Genomic DNA, 18,294 nt, shown 5'->3' on the forward strand with positions numbered 1-18,294 from the left:
ACCCACTACGGACAACCACAACTAGAGTAGTTTCGTCACCACAATCATCATCATCACCATCGCCATCATAATCATCGACACTATCGTCAACACCATCGCCTACAACACCATAATCATAATAGACATCATCGTCATCACCATAATCATCTACTTCATAATCATCACCGACGTCACCATGAACGACATCATCTACATCATCTTCATCGACATGACCATCCTCATCATCGTCGTCATCAACATCACCATCAAATCGTCTTCGACATCACCATAACATCATCATCGTCCTCAACATCAACAATATGACACTACAATAAGTGTACAAGTGACACCATAACACCATAATAAAAACAATATTGTATAATACATCATATAAGTATCTCACTGATAGTATCAAACTATGATAATGTATAAATAGTATTATATTAAAGGCAACATCTCAAAATATTGTAAGTATATGGTAACTAAGTTATTTGTTTACAGTAAACAATATGGCGTCTGAGACTTCCGGTGACGCACTTCCGCCCAAGTAGTTAAGTGGAAAAAGTGACAATAAATTGTAAAATAAAATAACGCATAGAAAATAGCCCTTTAAATCACCGTTTCTTTATACAGCAATAGCAAAAACTGTACTATAGAAAAAGACGAATTCCATTTAAACACTCTCGCTAAAGTCACACATCAGTGAACACACAGGTAACTCTACAGTGAACAATGGTCAAGGTGACTTTATAGGACGACTGCGTAATACTAATAAAAAGGCAAAAATTTACAAATAAACTACACCAAACTAAATAAATACTTACCACGGTCAGCTATCCGTGTCCGCGTCAAATGCTGAACTTGTGAAACTAAAACATGCCACACAGGCTTCTAACACGATACCCCCTTCACACACTAAGCACGTCTTTATTGCTGGACAGCTCGGCCGGGTATAACTTAGCGCCTATTGTTAGCGTCGGCCAAGCACGTTGCAAAGAATTATGGGAAAAATAAAATCGGGTGTGTTCGATATGAACAGTGATTGTCACACACCTCCCCCCTTAAAAAATTGTCCTGCAATTTCAAATAAACAATCACTGAATTTTGAAAATTCTCACGTATTTACAATAAAACCTATACACATACCTGTACTGTCTACGATACATCTCACTGACGACTCAGGTAATCCGCACCCACATTGTCGCTTCCTTTGATTGCAATGATCCTAAAGCGGTATGGCTGAAGCTGCAAAGCCCAACGCATCAGTCTGGAGTTCTCTGTCTTTGCTTTGTTAAGGTAGGTCAGGGGTTGGTGATCAGTTTCAAGTAGAAACTCGCGTCCATAAAGGTACTGGTGGAACTTCTGTATTCCCCACACTACCGCCAAACACTCCTTCTCGATAACAGCGTATGCCTTTTCTCTTGGTTGAAGTTTCCTACTGGCGTACGCTACGGGTAGTTTCTCGTCATCCTCCATCTGTAACAGCACAGCACCTATCCCATCATCTGCAGCGTCCGTGCGTAATATGAAGGTTTCATTAAATTCTGGCAACTTCAATATTGGCCTTTCTGATAACATGTGTTTCAATGTATCAAAAGCTCGTTGCTGACTTTCAGTCCAAATAACTTTATTTGGTTGGCCCTTCTTCGTAAGATCAGAAAGTGGAATGGCTATCGCAGAGAAATTCGGAATAAACTTTCTGTAGAATCCTGCTAAGCCTAGGAAGGCACGAACCTGTTTCTTGGTTTGTGGTATTGGCGCATTTCTGACTGCATCAATCTTGTCCTGTTCTGGTTCTAGACACTTGTTGCCCACCATATGTCCCAAACAGTCAATCTTGTCAAATCCGATGAAACATTTTGTCGGTCTGGCCGCAAGTCCCGCATCTCTGAGTCGTTCGAACACAGTCTTCAGTATGTGTAGATGTTCTTCAAAGGTATCTGTAAAAACAATGACATCATCGATAAAGTTTTCTACGCCGTTCATACCTTGAAGTAGTTTTCTCATCATACGACTAAATGTTGCCGGCGCGTTTACAAGACCAAACGGCATTGTCCTGAATTGGTACAATCCGGATGGTGTGGAAAAGGCTGTAAGCGGCTTACTCTCGTCAGCCATCGGTACTTGCCAGTATCCTTTGCTTAAGTCTATCTTTGACACAAACTTCTTTCCGGTCATTTTGGAAAATATGCTTTCTGGACTGGGCATTGGTTCTGCATCAAATACCGTAGCACAGTTCAGTCGTCTATAATCAATGCAAAATCGATTCGTTCCATCTTTCTTCCGAGCTATGACAACTGGAGCTGAATAAGGGGAAGATGATGGCTCAATCACATTCAACTGTAGCATTTTCTGAACTTCTTCTATAATTGTTTTCTCTGTACTGAACGGAATTGGATATGGTTTCACACGCACAGGTTCAGACGATGTCACAACAATCTTATGCTCCACTAAGTTCGTCATTCCAGGTATATCCGTAAATACATCTGAGAACGAATCACACAGTGATTTAGCAGTTTCCAACTGATCTGGTGTTAGTCTGTCTGCAAACTTTATGTCCTTTGCTGTTTCGGTTTGAGTAACAGGTGGCATAAGAATAGAGTCCTGTTGTTCATCATCATCTAGGTCACTAAAGTCTATGAGTGAAATTGCACATGTTGACAAAACACCACAGTTCAATGTATCTCGTTCAACATACTTCTTAAGAAGATTTGCGTGGAAAGTTTTCAGCTTGCCTCCCATATCGATCTTGTAGTCCATATGTCCTATCTTCTGTATTACACTATAAGGTCCCTTCCATTGCATGAGGAGTTTGTTTGACTTTGTCGGTAGAAGAACCAGTACTGTGTCTCCCTCTTTCATCTGACGACCTTGCGTTTTCCTGTTGTAGTACTTGCGCTGACGTTTTGAAGCTTTCTCCAAGTTTTGGCGAGCTATGTCACATGTTTCTTCCAATCGTGTGCGTAAGTCAAGTACGTATTGATACGTTGTCTTAACGTCCTCGTCAGGAATTTCCTTTGTCCAAAGTTCTTTAAGAATTGTCATCGGACCACGAACAGTACGTCCATAGAGAAGATCAAACGGCGAAAAACCAAGGCTCTCCTGTGGTACTTCACGGTATGCAAAGAGTAATGGGTTGATGTACTTATCCCAGTCTCTTGGTCGCTCAGCACACATCCTCTTTAGCATCTGTTTCAACGTACCATTGAACTTCTCGACGAGTCCATTACACATGGGGTGATACGGAGTAGTAGTAATCCGTTTAAATGACAACAGACGGCTCACTTCTTTCATTACGTCCGATGTGAATTGCGATCCTTGATCTGTTAGCATCTCGATCGGAACTCCTAATCTACTAAAGATGTCTACCAGTGCCTCCGCTACTCGCTCTGTCTCAATTCCAGGAAGTGGAATAGCCTCGGGATAACGGGTTGCGTAATCGACAAGCGTCAGAATGTAACGATTCCCTTTGTCGGTAACTGGTTGCAGAGGGCCTATAAGATCAACTGCTACTCGTTGAAACGCTTCTGTAATTAGCGGCATTTGTCCTAACGGTACTGCAGGTACTTTTCCTTTTGGAATAGTCCGCTGACACACGTCACATGATCTGCAAAACCGTCTAATGTCTGACTGAATTCCTGGCCAGTAAAATTCGGACACTACTCTGTCGGTTGTTTTCTTTGATCCCAGATGACCACCCATCAGCGTTTCATGTGCTATCTTCATGACGATAGTTCTGTATTTCCGAGGAACGATTAACTGTCGGAAAAGTTTTCCACTGGACACTTTGGGACTGCAAAATTCTCTGAACAACATTTGTTTCCGTTCACACATTTTTGAAAATCCGCCGTCACTGAAATGTTTAAGCTGTCCACTCTCAGCTAAGCTCCATAACTTTTTCAGTGTCTCGTCGTTTCGTTGTTCTTGTAAGATATCCTCCGGCGATACATCCCGTATTGCTTCCGGTACTTTCAATGGTTTGTATGGAGACTGTTTTTTTTTCAGTTGCGCACGCGTTTCAACAGCTGCTATGTTTTCAACGGAATGAATCCAGGCTGGATTTGGTTCATGTGGTTTCCTTACTCCACGAATATTACCAAGAATAAGATCGTACGAAGGCGAATCAAAGCACCAAGCATCAACACTTCCGGTAAAGTAAGGAGTATCGACATCAATTCTAGCCACATCTGAATCAATAATACGACCGTCTGCTAACTTGCATCGTTGAGATGTCCCTGTTAGTTGATCATCGTTTACCAGTTCTCTACGAATAACGGCACCACTACAACCTGTGTCTCTTAGCACAGTCACTAGTTTATTGCCAACACATCCTTTCACAACTGGCATTTCCGTTTCACAGAAAGCAACCGAATCACCAACACACGGTAAGTTTCCATGTTTCTCGACGACACTCGCGGCTCCTTGGCGACCTCTACCGCGTCCTGGATATCCATGGTTCCCATTATTGTACGACCCACGTTGAAAATCACTAGGGTAAGTATGTTTCGGTGTTGTTTCTTGTTTCTCGCTCGAATTAAACGGCCTGTTATTCGGACTTTTGCGGAAGTTGCAGTTAAAGGCTTTATGTCCTTGTCGTCCGCACTCATAACACTTCACTGCATTTCCAGATTGGTTTTGTTGCACGGAATCTTTGTACGGCGGTTGTCTATCGGACTGCTGTCGTCTGTCAAAGAGCGGTTTTTGCGTAAGTGAAGAGGATGTCACTGTTCTGGCCTCAGCAAACTGGTCCGCGTATCGCGCCATGTCTTGGATCGAAGTAGGAATCCTCTCCTTTAGGAATAAGGCAAGTTCTTTCGAGCAACACAATAAAAACTGTTCACGTAAGAACAAGTCCTTCAGATCATCGAATGTCTTGTTAGTCTTAGACAGCTGAATCCACCGCTCAAGGTAACTGTCCAGTCTGGTAGAAAATTGCATAAAAGTTTCACTTCCGTCTGGTTTTGAAAATCGGAACTTCTTGCGGAAACCGTCCTCCGTCATGTCAAATCGTTTCAACAGGGCGTTCTTCAACTCGTTGAAATCAAGTGCTGTTTCGGGTGAGAGTCTTGCGAACACATCCAGTGCCTTTCCTTTGAGTAATGCGCTAAGATGAGTCCCCCACGTGTCTTTATTCCATTTCTGCGTTGTTGCGTATATCTCAAATCTTTGAATGTACGCGTCAATGTTGTCTTTCGAATCCTCAAACGGAGGAAGTTTTGGTCCTTTTATCACTTGAGAAGTTTCTTTCTCCTCTTTAGTCACAACACTCGGATTCATGTGAGATCTCTCGAGTTGCAGTTTGTGATCAAGTTCCAGTTCTTCTAGTTTTTGCTGATGTCTCTTTTCTTCTATCAATCGAGCGTGCTCTCGCTCATCATGTTCTCTTGCGGCGCGCTCTTTCTCCATCTGTAGTTTGAAGTCGCGGTCTTTCTCCTCCATCTGTAGTTTGAAGTCGCGGTCTTTCTCCTCCTGGTCTCTCTCCTCCTGTCTCTCGACTCTATGTTTCTCACGTTCGTCCCGCATTCTGGCCTGTTCGTCCTTCACGAATTGTTGAAGGGCTTCATCCTTCATCCCCATCTTGGTCCCCACTTCAAGTAGCTCCAGCATCTCCTTGACAGTAGACATGGTGTATTGACTGACAGACCAACTTACCTCAAAATTATCTCATAAAGGGACTAACTTCTCAACTTTTAACAAAACAATCTGCCTAACGTAATGTACTCACCAAGGGAAAAGGAAACAACGACCTACACTTGCTCTTACATGTACTACAAAAGAGATCAAAAAATGAAAAATAAAATAAACCTTGGCAACTGTTCACTTATAAAGATATCTTGTAGTATCTGGAGGAGTCAACTCATCCCACCGCTGCCACCAATTGTAACGGGATGAGCGGAGGCTACTCCAAACAACAACAAGACATCTTAAATTTAACAAAATTTAATAACAAAAAAAATAAGAGAAAGAAAGAAAAGATAGAAATATAAACACTAAACCACACAAACACTCACACAACTTTCACTCAACAAGAAAAAATATGATGTTTATACAAATGACCAAAAATAAATCAGAAGAGTGTCCGAATCTCCGAGGCTGTAGTCCTGGACCCACTACGGACAACCACAACTAGAGTAGTTTCGTCACCACAATCATCATCATCACCATCGCCATCATAATCATCGACACTATCGTCAACACCATCGCCTACAACACCATAATCATAATAGACATCATCGTCATCACCATAATCATCTACTTCATAATCATCACCGACGTCACCATGAACGACATCATCTACATCATCTTCATCGACATGACCATCCTCATCATCGTCGTCATCAACATCACCATCAAATCGTCTTCGACATCACCATAACATCATCATCGTCCTCAACATCAACAATATGACACTACAATAAGTGTACAAGTGACACCATAACACCATAATAAAAACAATATTGTATAATACATCATATAAGTATCTCACTGATAGTATCAAACTATGATAATGTATAAATAGTATTATATTAAAGGCAACATCTCAAAATATTGTAAGTATATGGTAACTAAGTTATTTGTTTACAGTAAACAATATGGCGTCTGAGACTTCCGGTGACGCACTTCCGCCCAAGTAGTTAAGTGGAAAAAGTGACAATAAATTGTAAAATAAAACTAGTAGGCTAATTGTTCGAGAACAATTAGAGGTCTTTCCACCTAATATTAATTAATTTCTAGATTGCCCAATAAGGTATACAAAAAATTATTATACCTATGACACATGTTGTTCTATCAAATGGGAAAACCACGATGCCATTAATTGATAAAAGGTTTTTAAAGAGATTTGTTATTATTATCAAGCCATTTCGTTAAGAATTCCATGTTGTATATATCGTAAAGATTTATCAAATTACTTTTCTGAATTTTTCTCCACTTACTATGAACAAAACTGAGCCACGGTAATATTTTTTACACAATCATATAAACAGTAAACCTAACAATAGAAGAGAGTGTTCTACAGGCTAGCTGTCTTTGAATAAAAATGAATGGGTTGACTGTAAAAACAAGTTCCACTCGAGTAACCACAAGACTTGATGTGATAACTGGCTGACCCAATTGAATACCTTATTGCGCAATCCAGCAAGCTATTGAAACCCTTACTATAATTCTGTATTTCAAATGATATGAAAATTCATTAATTAACAGACTTCCAAATGACGTTGACCTTTGACCTTTATGTCATTTTGTTTGGCCAAGGTAGACGCTTCTATTCCAAGTGGTCCGAAGTCTGTACGACAAATAATAAAAAAGTTGGAAATGATTTTATAGAAATTTAAAAACTTTCAGGGGCAATAACTACTAGAAGGGGGCCTCAGATCCTTTCGGTATGAATTGATTGAAGAACCCTCCAAGTGTACTGAATACATTGGTAAAAATTCCAAGTCTCTATCTCTTATGGTTTCAGAGGAGAAGCGATAACAAGCATTTCGTACAATAGGGGCTATAACTCTGTAATTATTCAAAGGTATGAGCCAAGGGGCTATATTTTAAAATGTCTTAAGATGTCCTACTACATCCATAAAAAAGTTTTTCTCTACCACCCTAAACAAAAGATATATAAAAACTCATTAATTAACAGCTTCTCAAATGACCTTGACCTTTGACCTTTATGTCATTTTGTTTGGCCAAGGTAGACGCTTCCATCCCAAGTGGTCCGAAGTCTCTATGATATATAATAAAAAAGTTGGAAATGATTTTGTAGAAATGTAAATACTTTCAGGGGCAATAACTACTACAAGGAGGCCTCAGATCCTTTTAGTATGAATAGATTGAAGAACTCTCTAAGTATAATGAAGACATTGGTAAAAGTTCCAAAACTCTATCTCTTATGGTTTCAGAGGAGTAGCGATAACAAGCATTTCCTTCTCAAAGGGCAATAACTCTGTACGTTCTGGGAGTTCTTTGACACAGGGTCAATTGGTACCATAACTTTTGATGAGCAATTACATAAAGTTTAAATTGTTTGGATAACTCTAATAATAAAAAAGTCACTCCGAGCTAAATAGAAAAAAAGAAGAAGAAGAAGAAGAAGAATAAAAAACATAAAGAAAACAAGAGGTCTTTCACCTGAAAGGTGGAAAGACCTAATAACGCATAGAAAATAGCCCTTTAAATCACCGTTTCTTTATACAGCAATAGCAAAAACTGTACTATAGAAAAAGACGAATTCCATTTAAACACTCTCGCTAAAGTCACACATCAGTGAACACACAGGTAACTCTACAGTGAACAATGGTCAAGGTGACTTTATAGGACGACTGCGTAATACTAATAAAAAGGCAAAAATTTACAAATAAACTACACCAAACTAAATAAATACTTACCACGGTCAGCTATCCGTGTCCGCGTCAAATGCTGAACTTGTGAAACTAAAACATGCCACACAGGCTTCTAACACGATACCCCCTTCACACACTAAGCACGTCTTTATTGCTGGACAGCTCGGCCGGGTATAACTTAGCGCCTATTGTTAGCGTCGGCCAAGCACGTTGCAAAGAATTATGGGAAAAATAAAATCGGGTGTGTTCGATATGAACAGTGATTGTCACACCTTCATACTACCCTCCTCACTAAAGAACAAGGGACGTTATTGGCCCAAAAATGCCGTGTTTTAAAATCTAATGATACCTACCATTTTCAAAAGCCAAGAATAAACAAAACTCAATGGTATACAGAGGCGGATCCAGCAATTTGGAAAAGGGGGGGTTCCATTTGATGAAAATCAATATGTGCAAAAATCATCATTTGTCAATAAACAAGGACTTTTTGAACGTTTTCCGTGCGTATACAACTGTATTTAATAAACATTTATCTCATCACTATCTATTTCACATCTATATCAACATTAGAGTGCACTGCATTATTGAGTGTTTTGCCTTTTTGGTTTAGATAAGGAATATTTGCATTATATCTAGCCTTAAGAAACCCAACTTTCCAGCAATGAGAAATTCAGTGCGTCTTTGCTTGATAGAAAAGAAACACTAAGAAACAAAACACAACTCAGACTAATTATGACAAACTATTAATAAATGGATATTTTGGTAATGTTTTTTATGTCTTTGATGTTTTTAAATTCTGAACTATTTATCGATTTTGATTTCTATTGATTGCCTTCTTAAATAAAGGTCTAAATGACATGATATGACAAAAGAATGGGGATAATTTGTCTGCTGAAAATATGGTACGTGTGTAATACAATGGTAAAAGCAATTGTCGTCCCAGGGAACTTGATGTGACCTCTGTAATGGGTGCGATACATCATCCGGACTGGTACAGACGCGAGCATTTTAAAAAAGAAAAGTTTGAAAAGTTGTGCATTTTCATAATGGTTTACATATAAACCCTTTACAAGGTATGTTTGTAACAGAATTTCCTATTCTTAGAAACAAAACAAAAAAGGCTTTCTTTTGTGTTTAAAAGTGGGTATGAAGGTAGCTAGCATTCCAGAAAAATAGCATAACCCGCATAAGCGGGTCATGTAGTTTTCTTTGTATTTTTCGTATGAAACGAAGTAAAACTCATCTATTATAATTATTTAGGTTAATTAACTAAACAATACATTTGAAAGCGGCTTTTTAAAGTAAAACGAATGCGTGTACTCGTATTTGAACCGTTAAGTCGTTTTACTCGATGGCTTGTCAGTTCAAAACTGTACGAACTATATTCGATTTAAAAAAAAAGAAATAGAGTAGAAGATACATTGTAAATGTTATTATAAATCTACGATACTGCTTAATTTTATGTATTTTTTCTTTAATTTTCCACATGTTTACTCAGTGTAGTAAACACCGGATGCTAAAGGGGAGTACAATGTACTTTATTTCGATAAAAAATCGATAGGGTTTTTTTTTATATAAGAAAAAAATTATGGGACGTAATACGAAATTATTTAAATAAGCAATTTTAAAAGCATTTATTTGAGATAATTACAGTATTTCTATTATAAATGGGAAAAATTGTCTTTAAATAGGCATTAAACGTTTTCAAAAAAATTCATATGTCCCAGAGAAAGGGGGGGTTCCGACCCCCGGAACCCCCCCTCTGGATCCGCCAATGGGTATATGATTTATTCATATAACTTTAGTGTAAGTATAATACATTTTACGTTAAACACGGCGCCTTTTTAACTCTGTTGAAATTGACAGAACTGAAATATAAACGATCCCGGCTCCGGGATCATGAAACTGTCTTAAATTTAAGTTAGAATTTTGTCTTAGATTTAAGATTTAGACTTAGTTAAGATTGCTTACTTAAGTGGATCACAAAACGATCTAAGAAAAAACTTAGCTAAGATTTGTCTTAGCTTAAATCTTACTTAAACTTCATAGTAACTAAAGCAATTTTTCGACCCAATTTGTTAAAAGTGGAACTCTTCTTCGTTTGAAGATTCCTGTCGGCTGCATCGTAAGCATTATTATATAGGGTGGTTTCACCATGCATCGGACACCTTTCGATTTTCCCCTTTGTTCACGCAAATATCGTCCAAATATAAATAAAACTTGTTTTAAAAGTTCCAGGTTTTCCCCTTGCTAAATTATTGGAGAAAAAATTGTGAAATTGCTAAAAATGTAGAAAATAAAGCAAATTAATGAGGTGTTGAACTATTTCACCATTGATCGGACAATATTTACCAAGCATCGGACAGCTATAGCAGTACAGTAGATATTAAAAATAACATTTTCTGGTTTTAATGCAAAAATACAAAGGTTCGGAAAAATTAATTTATTCAATTGCTATTCAGATTTCTTTTAATGTAATCCTCAGTTCTACATATAGGAATTTCGACTAGTGCTTCTTTATCGTAAGGGGTTCTTTATCGTGCCAGCTAATACAGGAACTTTGGACTAAAAAGGTTGTATCCGTAAAACTCAATTTTTAAGTGGTCTGAGGAAAATGTTTGTATTAACTATTTTTTAAAAGTTTTATTTTACTTCACATTTAAAATATATAACAAGGAATGGGTACATAATCTCCATATTATAAGAAGAAATCATGCAGTGAATGGTTAATTTGTGTCCGATCCATGGTGAAATGAACATATGGTGGAATAATGACCTTGACATTATTTGTTCAAATTTCTTGTACTTATTTTAATCAAATTTTGTATCAAAACTTACTTCTTTCTAATCATTTTACACAGAGAGTGCATTTTCACTAATTCACAATCAAACGCACAACATTCAAATAATGACTAAATTTTCAATAATGGCGTATTTGATCACTGGGGCTTGGTTGTTGGATAGGCGAGTGAATTTATTCAGTGTATTCAATGTACATTAAAAAAAATACTTTTTTAATGTACATTGAATACACCTTTTTAACATGACTGAAACGGGGGTTTCAGTGTATTTATTCAATGCAATACACAGAAATACATCTAATATTACCAATCTTAATCAATTTTTTCTTCGGGAACAAATAATTAAGAACTTCACTATCCAACAACCAAGCCCCTGTGTATTTGATGTCTTTTTACGATGCCTATATTGCTATTTCTTTGACAATGTGACTGTCAAATTCTTAATAATGATATTTAAAGATCATTTGTTCTAATTCAGGAATATACGAAACAACACATGAGCGCATGCACATTTATTTGTATATTTATAAATAAAGTTTTTCCGATCCAAGGTATGTGTCCGATGCATGGTTAATTCACCCTATCACAAAGTTAAAAAAAAATTATATTTAAAAGATTCTTCACACAAATTTTAGCTCAGTTTCTTACTGGATAACATGTCTTTCACTTTAACAAGTGAAGCCGCCTTCTTTGCTGATCATTTCTTAATAAAAATCCAATTAGAGTCGCCATTTTGAACTTACTTAGTAACAATTTATATACTTAAGTCTGCCTAATAGCAGTCTTGAAAATTAAGACAATATTTCAGACTTAACCCTAACTTGGCCTAAGTCATTTTTTTGCGATCCACTTTAAGAACAATCTTAAAATTTTAGTGCAAATTTATTGACTAAAGTCTGACTTAAGATTTAAGACAGTTTCATGATCCTTGAGCCCGGACTACACGAAATAATCATGGTGATGTCAGAAACAAATTCCAATAGGAGACGATTTGGCTGTTTCTTATACCTAACGTACTGATGTACGTAACAATAATTTTGTTAATTTTTCTGAATTTTTTCAACCTATTAATTTGTTGATAGAAAGATGTAAATATAAACAATAAATTAGCGATCAATGCAGAGAAAAAAGAACGCGGGTAATATAATTTTTTTCTGCAATGTCGCCAGCTTCATTTACCGCATGAATCACCATAGAAAGCATTTTATTGTTTAATATCTTACTTATACATGTACTATGTTAGTTTCTTGATTTTTTCTTATACACAAACAACTGCATGTAATTTAAGACAATCGACGCGCGTGTATAAAACAACTTAGCAACGTTATAAATAGTAGTAAGGGGGACAGTACACAGTCAGTATACAGTCACGATGACGTCAGTCACGATGACGTCATGGGGTTTTCCAGACCCCGCCCACATAGGTCATAATTGAGGTCACAGTCAAGGGTAAACCCCGCCCACATAGGTCATAATTGAGGTCACAGTCAAGGGGTGAGTACACAGTCAATGTGGGTGGTTGAGATCATAGTGAGTACACAGTCAAGGGTGAGTACACAGTCACCGACGTCACAGAAAATATCAATAAATATCGCATACATTTTACTCGTGTTGTTATAAAAAATGGAAACTCAGGAAAAGCAATACAAATGGAAAATTTTAGCCTGGAACGCTTTAAGAAGAAACGAGAGAAAATGGACATTACTAGAAAGTCAATGGTTTGACAAAAAGGAGGATTGCATAGCTGATTTTAAAGAAAAAATGAAAAAAGGGTATTCCATAGCAGACAGTTGGGGATCTGAAGAATACATATTGAAACGCCGTGTTATGCCTAAAAAATACTCTCCACAGTTCAAAACATATTAGAGATGCAAAAAGGGAGCGGCTGCCTTAAATTTAATGACCATGTACAAATAATTTTGATACCTTACGAAGAAAGGAGAGGGATTTGGATGCAACATGCCATAGATAGAGCTCATTTTAAGAGAAGAATTCAACAAACAGAGGATGTCTTATTACCCATGCTTCTTCAAAAATTGAAAACATGTGCACTTAACAGTGAAACCCAGAACCCCACCTACACCAATGCCTCACAATCGAGAGGGCAGTACACAGTCATTGGGGCAGTACACAGTCAAGTGGGAGTATACAGTCATAGACCCACGTGATTAAATCTTATATAAACTTTATCGATTTGAAAGATATTCACCAGTCCTGAGCAAGTCTCAGAGAGGATACAAGTTTATTTTCTTTCTTGCGAGATTCTTGCTGCTGCGAACAGATATGGAGAATAAACATCAAAACCTTATTAAAGCAAACTACTCCACATTGGTGAAGAAGATGATGGCGATTCGAGTAGCAGAACATCTGTACGCATCAAACATAATAACAGATGAAATGAGACAACAGATAGAAGCCGAGAAAACTAGTTATGACCAAAACAGAAAACTGATTAGTATCATTTTACGCCGAGGATCGAGGGCTTTCATGGGTCTCAGAGTGGCATTAATGAAAGCCAATCAAGCTGATTTATCGAGACTCTTAATGAACAATGACGATGACACGAAGTCTGAATACGAAAAAAAAATTAGCCATGGCAAGATCGTTGGTCATCCCTACCAAAGAAATACGGGATTCCAGAAACGAATCAAAGAAAGCTACACACCAACAGTCTCAGGAGCCAAGATGTAGGATAGGTCTGGATGACCTGTTTCTCACCGTCATGTCTTTCAAGGGAACGCTTTATGTTCACATCCGTCATCTCACAGAATCTCACGGTCGTCTCATTGCCACCAAGAAAGGAGTTACCTTTACTTTGGCTCGTTGGTTAAAATTTGAATCCCTTTTACCAGATATCCAAGACTTCATAGACAACGTTGGAAGAGAGGATGGAGAGGTACAGTGGCATATTGGCGGTGGCGTGTTTGTTTCGTTGTCATCAGGTTACCCTACAGTGGATATAAGGCACTTTTGGAAGCCCGACGATGCCCCAGAACCCATACCGACAAAGAAAGGAGTCACATTGAACAGAAACAAATTAGCCAGACTTAGAGATGCTCTCAACGAGATACATGAATGTGTTCCAGAACTACAAGATACCGAACTCTGCATGTTTAGCGATTCTCATCAGAATCAGATTGGGATGTTAAACTGTACCGAATGTACCCCGTTCGGTTACGATGACCAAGACAATAGGTCCATGGAATGCAACGTGGGTGATTTACAGGACACCGAATCAATTGAGAGTGATCTTGATTGACATTATGGTCATGCATACTGAATCCAAAATAATTAATGAAAGAATAATTGTATATATCAATTCATGTATTTTTCATTCTTACAGAAAATTAAAAAAATGAACAAGTTGTCTGTTTTATTGTTTGTTACTTGAATATAAAAGATGTGAATAGAGAACTTAGATTATCAGTGTATATCAGTATGTCAAACTACACGGATTACTTAAAGGAACTCTACTACACTCCCGGTAAACCGGGAGCATTTGCAGGTCCTGAAAAGTTGTATCAAGCCGTTAAACAAGAAGGTAAATACAAGATTGGCAGGCGGAGAATTAGACAATTTTTAAACAACGAAGACCCTTATAGTCTTTATAAGCCAATTCGTAAGACATTCCCGCGCTCTAAAGTGATAGTGAACACAATCGACTCAATGTGGGATGGTGACTTAGCTGACGTCAGTAATATCTCGTCCCACAACGACGGCTACAAATTCTTATTGGTGTTAATTGATATATTTAGTCGATATTTATTTATAATCCCCTTAAGAAATAAACATCATCAAAACATTATCGATGGTCTAAAATCAGTTTTTCAAACTGAACGAAAACCACACACTCTTAGAACAGACAAAGGTAGCGAATTCAAAAATCGTTGGGTAAAGACATATCTGAAAAAAGAAGGAATTAACGTCATATACACGCAAAATGAGACCAAAGCAAACTATGCCGAGAGAGTGATCCGTACTATGAAGAACCTTATGTATCGCTATTTCATGAAAAACAGAACTTACCGATTTGTGAATGTGTTACAAGACTTGGTGGAAAGCTACAACAACAGACCTCACAGATCGTTGGGTGGTAATGCCCCAGCCACTGTCAATCAGGGGAATGTTGATGAAATAAGACTCGATGCTTATCTCTCGGGAAGAAAAACAAAATCAGACCCGCTAAAAATGAATCTGCTTAAGTCAAAGAAAACAACGAAAAAAAGGGTAAAACCATTTTTCAAGTTAAAAGTTGGAGATACTGTCAGAATATCACAGCTTAAGCACCCTTTTCAAAGAGATTACCAACAGAAATGGACCGAAGAATTTTTCAAAGTGAGTAAAAGATACAAAAGGGGTAAAATACCTGTATACAAAGTAAAAGATTGGGCAGACGATCCTATAGAAGGTACCTTCTACGAATCTGAGCTTCAAAAAGTTGTCAAGTCTGAGGATGTTACCTATAGAGTGGAAAAAATACTGAAAAGGAGGGGTCGTGGAAAAACCAAAGAAGTGTTTGTAAAATGGGAAGGATGGCCGAGGAAATTCAATTCATGGATTCTAGAAAACTCTCTAGAAAAACAATAAAATGCCCCTTTTTCTGCAAAAATGTGTTCATTCAAAATGAGCGTTCGGATGGTGTTGACGTCTACAGACAGCTCTGATTATTTTGACAATAAACCAAATAGCTATCGAGTTCAATTGAATAAACAGATTCAATTCGACGGATATTGGACTGTTGCTTTGACAGAATTTTCCTCAGAGAGTTGGATTACGTCCGAGAAGAAGAAATCCGAGTTGTTTGTGTGCTGTGATATTTGTGAAGAAACTCTTATTGGTGCAAAAGAAGCACCCCTCCTAAGACGCATATACCTGGGGCAGAAACCAGGTAATATTACTTACACACTACCGTATTACATTCCAGTAAAAATCGGGCAATTGCAGCAGATTGGCATATATATAACAGACAGAGACGGGAACTTAGTGTCATTCTTAGACGGACCGGTGACCGTAACACTTCATTTTAAGAAGTTTCCTTACGTTCTGTGACCATGAATAGTCAGACTTACGTCAGTGATCCCAGAATATGGGAAGCTTTTTACAAGAACATGGCAGAGAAAAAGTTTAACCCTTATAGATACAAACCTAAACAAATTGGGAGAGGCGTGAAAAGTTACAAGTCTTACGTCATTCCGTTGAGACCCCACTCACAATTAAAACCAGTACAACAAACCAGCACTCAAATGACCCCCGTAGCTGCCGTGGAGGAAAGAGCCAAAGTCGAACATGCCAAGGATGTTAAAGAGGGCGCCCCATTCGTCAAGGTGCATGGAAGTATAAAACGGCCACATTCACAATCTTCTGCCATTCCTTCAAAGAAATCGAAGCTAACAACACCTCAAAATCCAAGGAAGAGAAAAAAGTCATCTAAACCTGTAAAACGACGAAAAGCGTCAGGAGAGACAAAGCAGAAGTCAGTTAAGAAACATCGAGTTGTACCAGGCAAGAAAGCACAATCAAGAACCAAAAAACAGTTTAAAATTGACAGTTACAGAAGTATCTTTAAACAATAGAAATGGCATTTTTAAGCAGTGATAATAAAGACATAGCTCAACCCATGGAACTGTCTCTTTTTGCGTCTCCAAACAATCAGGTAGCGGTCGAAAAAGTGTATTTTACAGAAGCAAGACCGATTTCTAGCATAGGAGTGTCAGATACACCCATTGAAATCGTAGTATCTGGTTCGGGAGCAGAATACGTCGATTTAAAGAGAAGTAAATTGTACGTAAAAGCCCGAATTTTGAAAGCAGATGGAACGGCTCTGACCAGTGATGAAAAAACAGGCATTGTAAATTTGCCCCTTCAGAGTATGTTCTCCCAGATGGATGTCTATTTGAACAACAAACTAGTTTCTTTCAATACGAACAACTATCCGTGGAAGGCTTATTTTAAGACAATTTTGTTCAGTGGGAAAGATGAACTCAATTCACAGAAACAATCAGAATTGTTCTATAAAGAAGAGGGAAATCTCGGTGATGCCAATGCATACAATGGAGGGAATACTGGACTTGTCCTGCGATATGGATACACACAGCAAAGTGCAGTCTTTGAGCTAGAGGGAAACCTGATGGAGGACATATTTGATATAGATAAATATCTGATAAACGGGGTAGACATTTACATCAAACTTTTTAGATCCAGTGCCCCGTTTTTCATCATGTCTGCTGAATCTTCACCGGCTTACAAATTAGAGTTGCTGGACGTCGTGTACAAAGTGGCCAAGGTGCGAGTAGATCCCGGTGTTCTGTTGAACCACAGTAAACAGATAGAAGCAACCTCTGTGAAGTATACCATTATGCGAAATGAATTGAAAATGAATACTATTCCTAAAGGATCCACAGAGTTTTACTGGGACAACATTTTTCCTCAGGCGGTCCCTGATCGCATCGTGGTAGCTTTGGTGGACCAGAAAGCCGTCAATGGGGATTACACGGCCAATCCTTTTAATTTTGAGCATATGGGGTTAACTGACGTTGGGGTATACATCAACGGGGAAAGCGTACCCGGTAGACCGCTGAAAACAGACTTTTCAACGGGACTGTATTCATCAGCTTACACCCGTTTGTTTGAAGCCTCTGGAAAATGGAACAATGACGCTGGACTAATAATCACTCGTGATGATTTTGGAAACGGATATTCGCTATTTGTTTTTACCATAGATCCTTGTGGATTTGGAGAAGAGTATTTAAACCTGATTCGTCGGGGAAACACCAGATTGGAGCTGAAATTCAAACAAGCAACAACTAAAGCTACTAACGCCATTGTGTTTGCTACCTTTTCATCTCTACTGGAAGTCGACGAATCACGTGACATCAACTACATTCAGCCATGAATTCAACACAGCTGCTGAACATGGTGAAAATGGACCCCTGCTTAAGACGCTACGTAAAAGGTGTATTTGCTAGTAATACATTACCTCAAATCGTTACACATTATCCAAGTGCCTTCATCGTCAATACACAACCTTTACCTATGCCTGGAGAACATTGGGTGTCAATAATCATACGCAGCCCATCCCAAGCAGAGTTTTTTGACAGCCTTGGAAAATCACCAGCTGATTACAATCACGATATTCAAAACTTTTTGAAGAAAAACAGTGTAGAATGTAAATTCAAATC

At 38.1% G+C, this 18,294-nt stretch overlaps 2 protein-coding genes and 1 non-coding gene across 5 annotated transcripts; 2 read left to right on the plus strand and 1 right to left on the minus strand.

Annotated features, from left to right (window-relative positions):
- On the minus strand, window positions 1-6,043 carry LOC117681279 (uncharacterized). 3 transcript variants are annotated; one of them, XR_010709169.1, is made up of 2 exons: window positions 804-6,043; window positions 1-99 (listed from the first exon to the last, which is right to left on the minus strand). XR_010709169.1 is itself a non-coding variant. In XM_066070866.1 (1 exon), the coding sequence occupies exon 1, from the start codon at window positions 5,602-5,604 to the stop codon at window positions 1,147-1,149; it is 4,458 nt and encodes a 1,485-aa protein (XP_065926938.1). In that variant the 5' UTR covers window positions 5,605-6,043; the 3' UTR covers window positions 306-1,146. The 3 variants fall into 3 exon arrangements, 1 of the variants encoding a protein (XP_065926938.1); XR_010709168.1 differs by lacking the exon at window positions 1-99 and adding an exon at window positions 250-305; XM_066070866.1 differs by lacking the exon at window positions 1-99 and having other exon boundaries at window positions 306-6,043.
- A 6,711-nt stretch (window positions 6,044-12,754) lies between these two features.
- LOC105319473 (uncharacterized) lies at window positions 12,755-14,458 on the plus strand. Its single transcript, XR_010708981.1, has one exon. It is a non-coding gene; the product is annotated as an uncharacterized protein (transcript).
- Window positions 14,459-16,691: 2,233 nt separating this feature from the next.
- On the plus strand, window positions 16,692-18,008 carry LOC117688449 (uncharacterized protein F54H12.2-like). The gene has a single exon (XM_034466517.2). It carries the CDS (start codon window positions 16,692-16,694, stop codon window positions 18,006-18,008), a length of 1,317 nt encoding a protein of 438 aa, XP_034322408.2.
- The last annotated feature ends 286 nt before the right edge of the window (window positions 18,009-18,294 follow it).

Source organism: Magallana gigas, chromosome 9, assembly GCF_963853765.1.
Source record: "Magallana gigas chromosome 9, xbMagGiga1.1, whole genome shotgun sequence".
NCBI classification, from domain to species: Eukaryota; Metazoa; Mollusca; class Bivalvia; order Ostreida; family Ostreidae; genus Magallana; species Magallana gigas.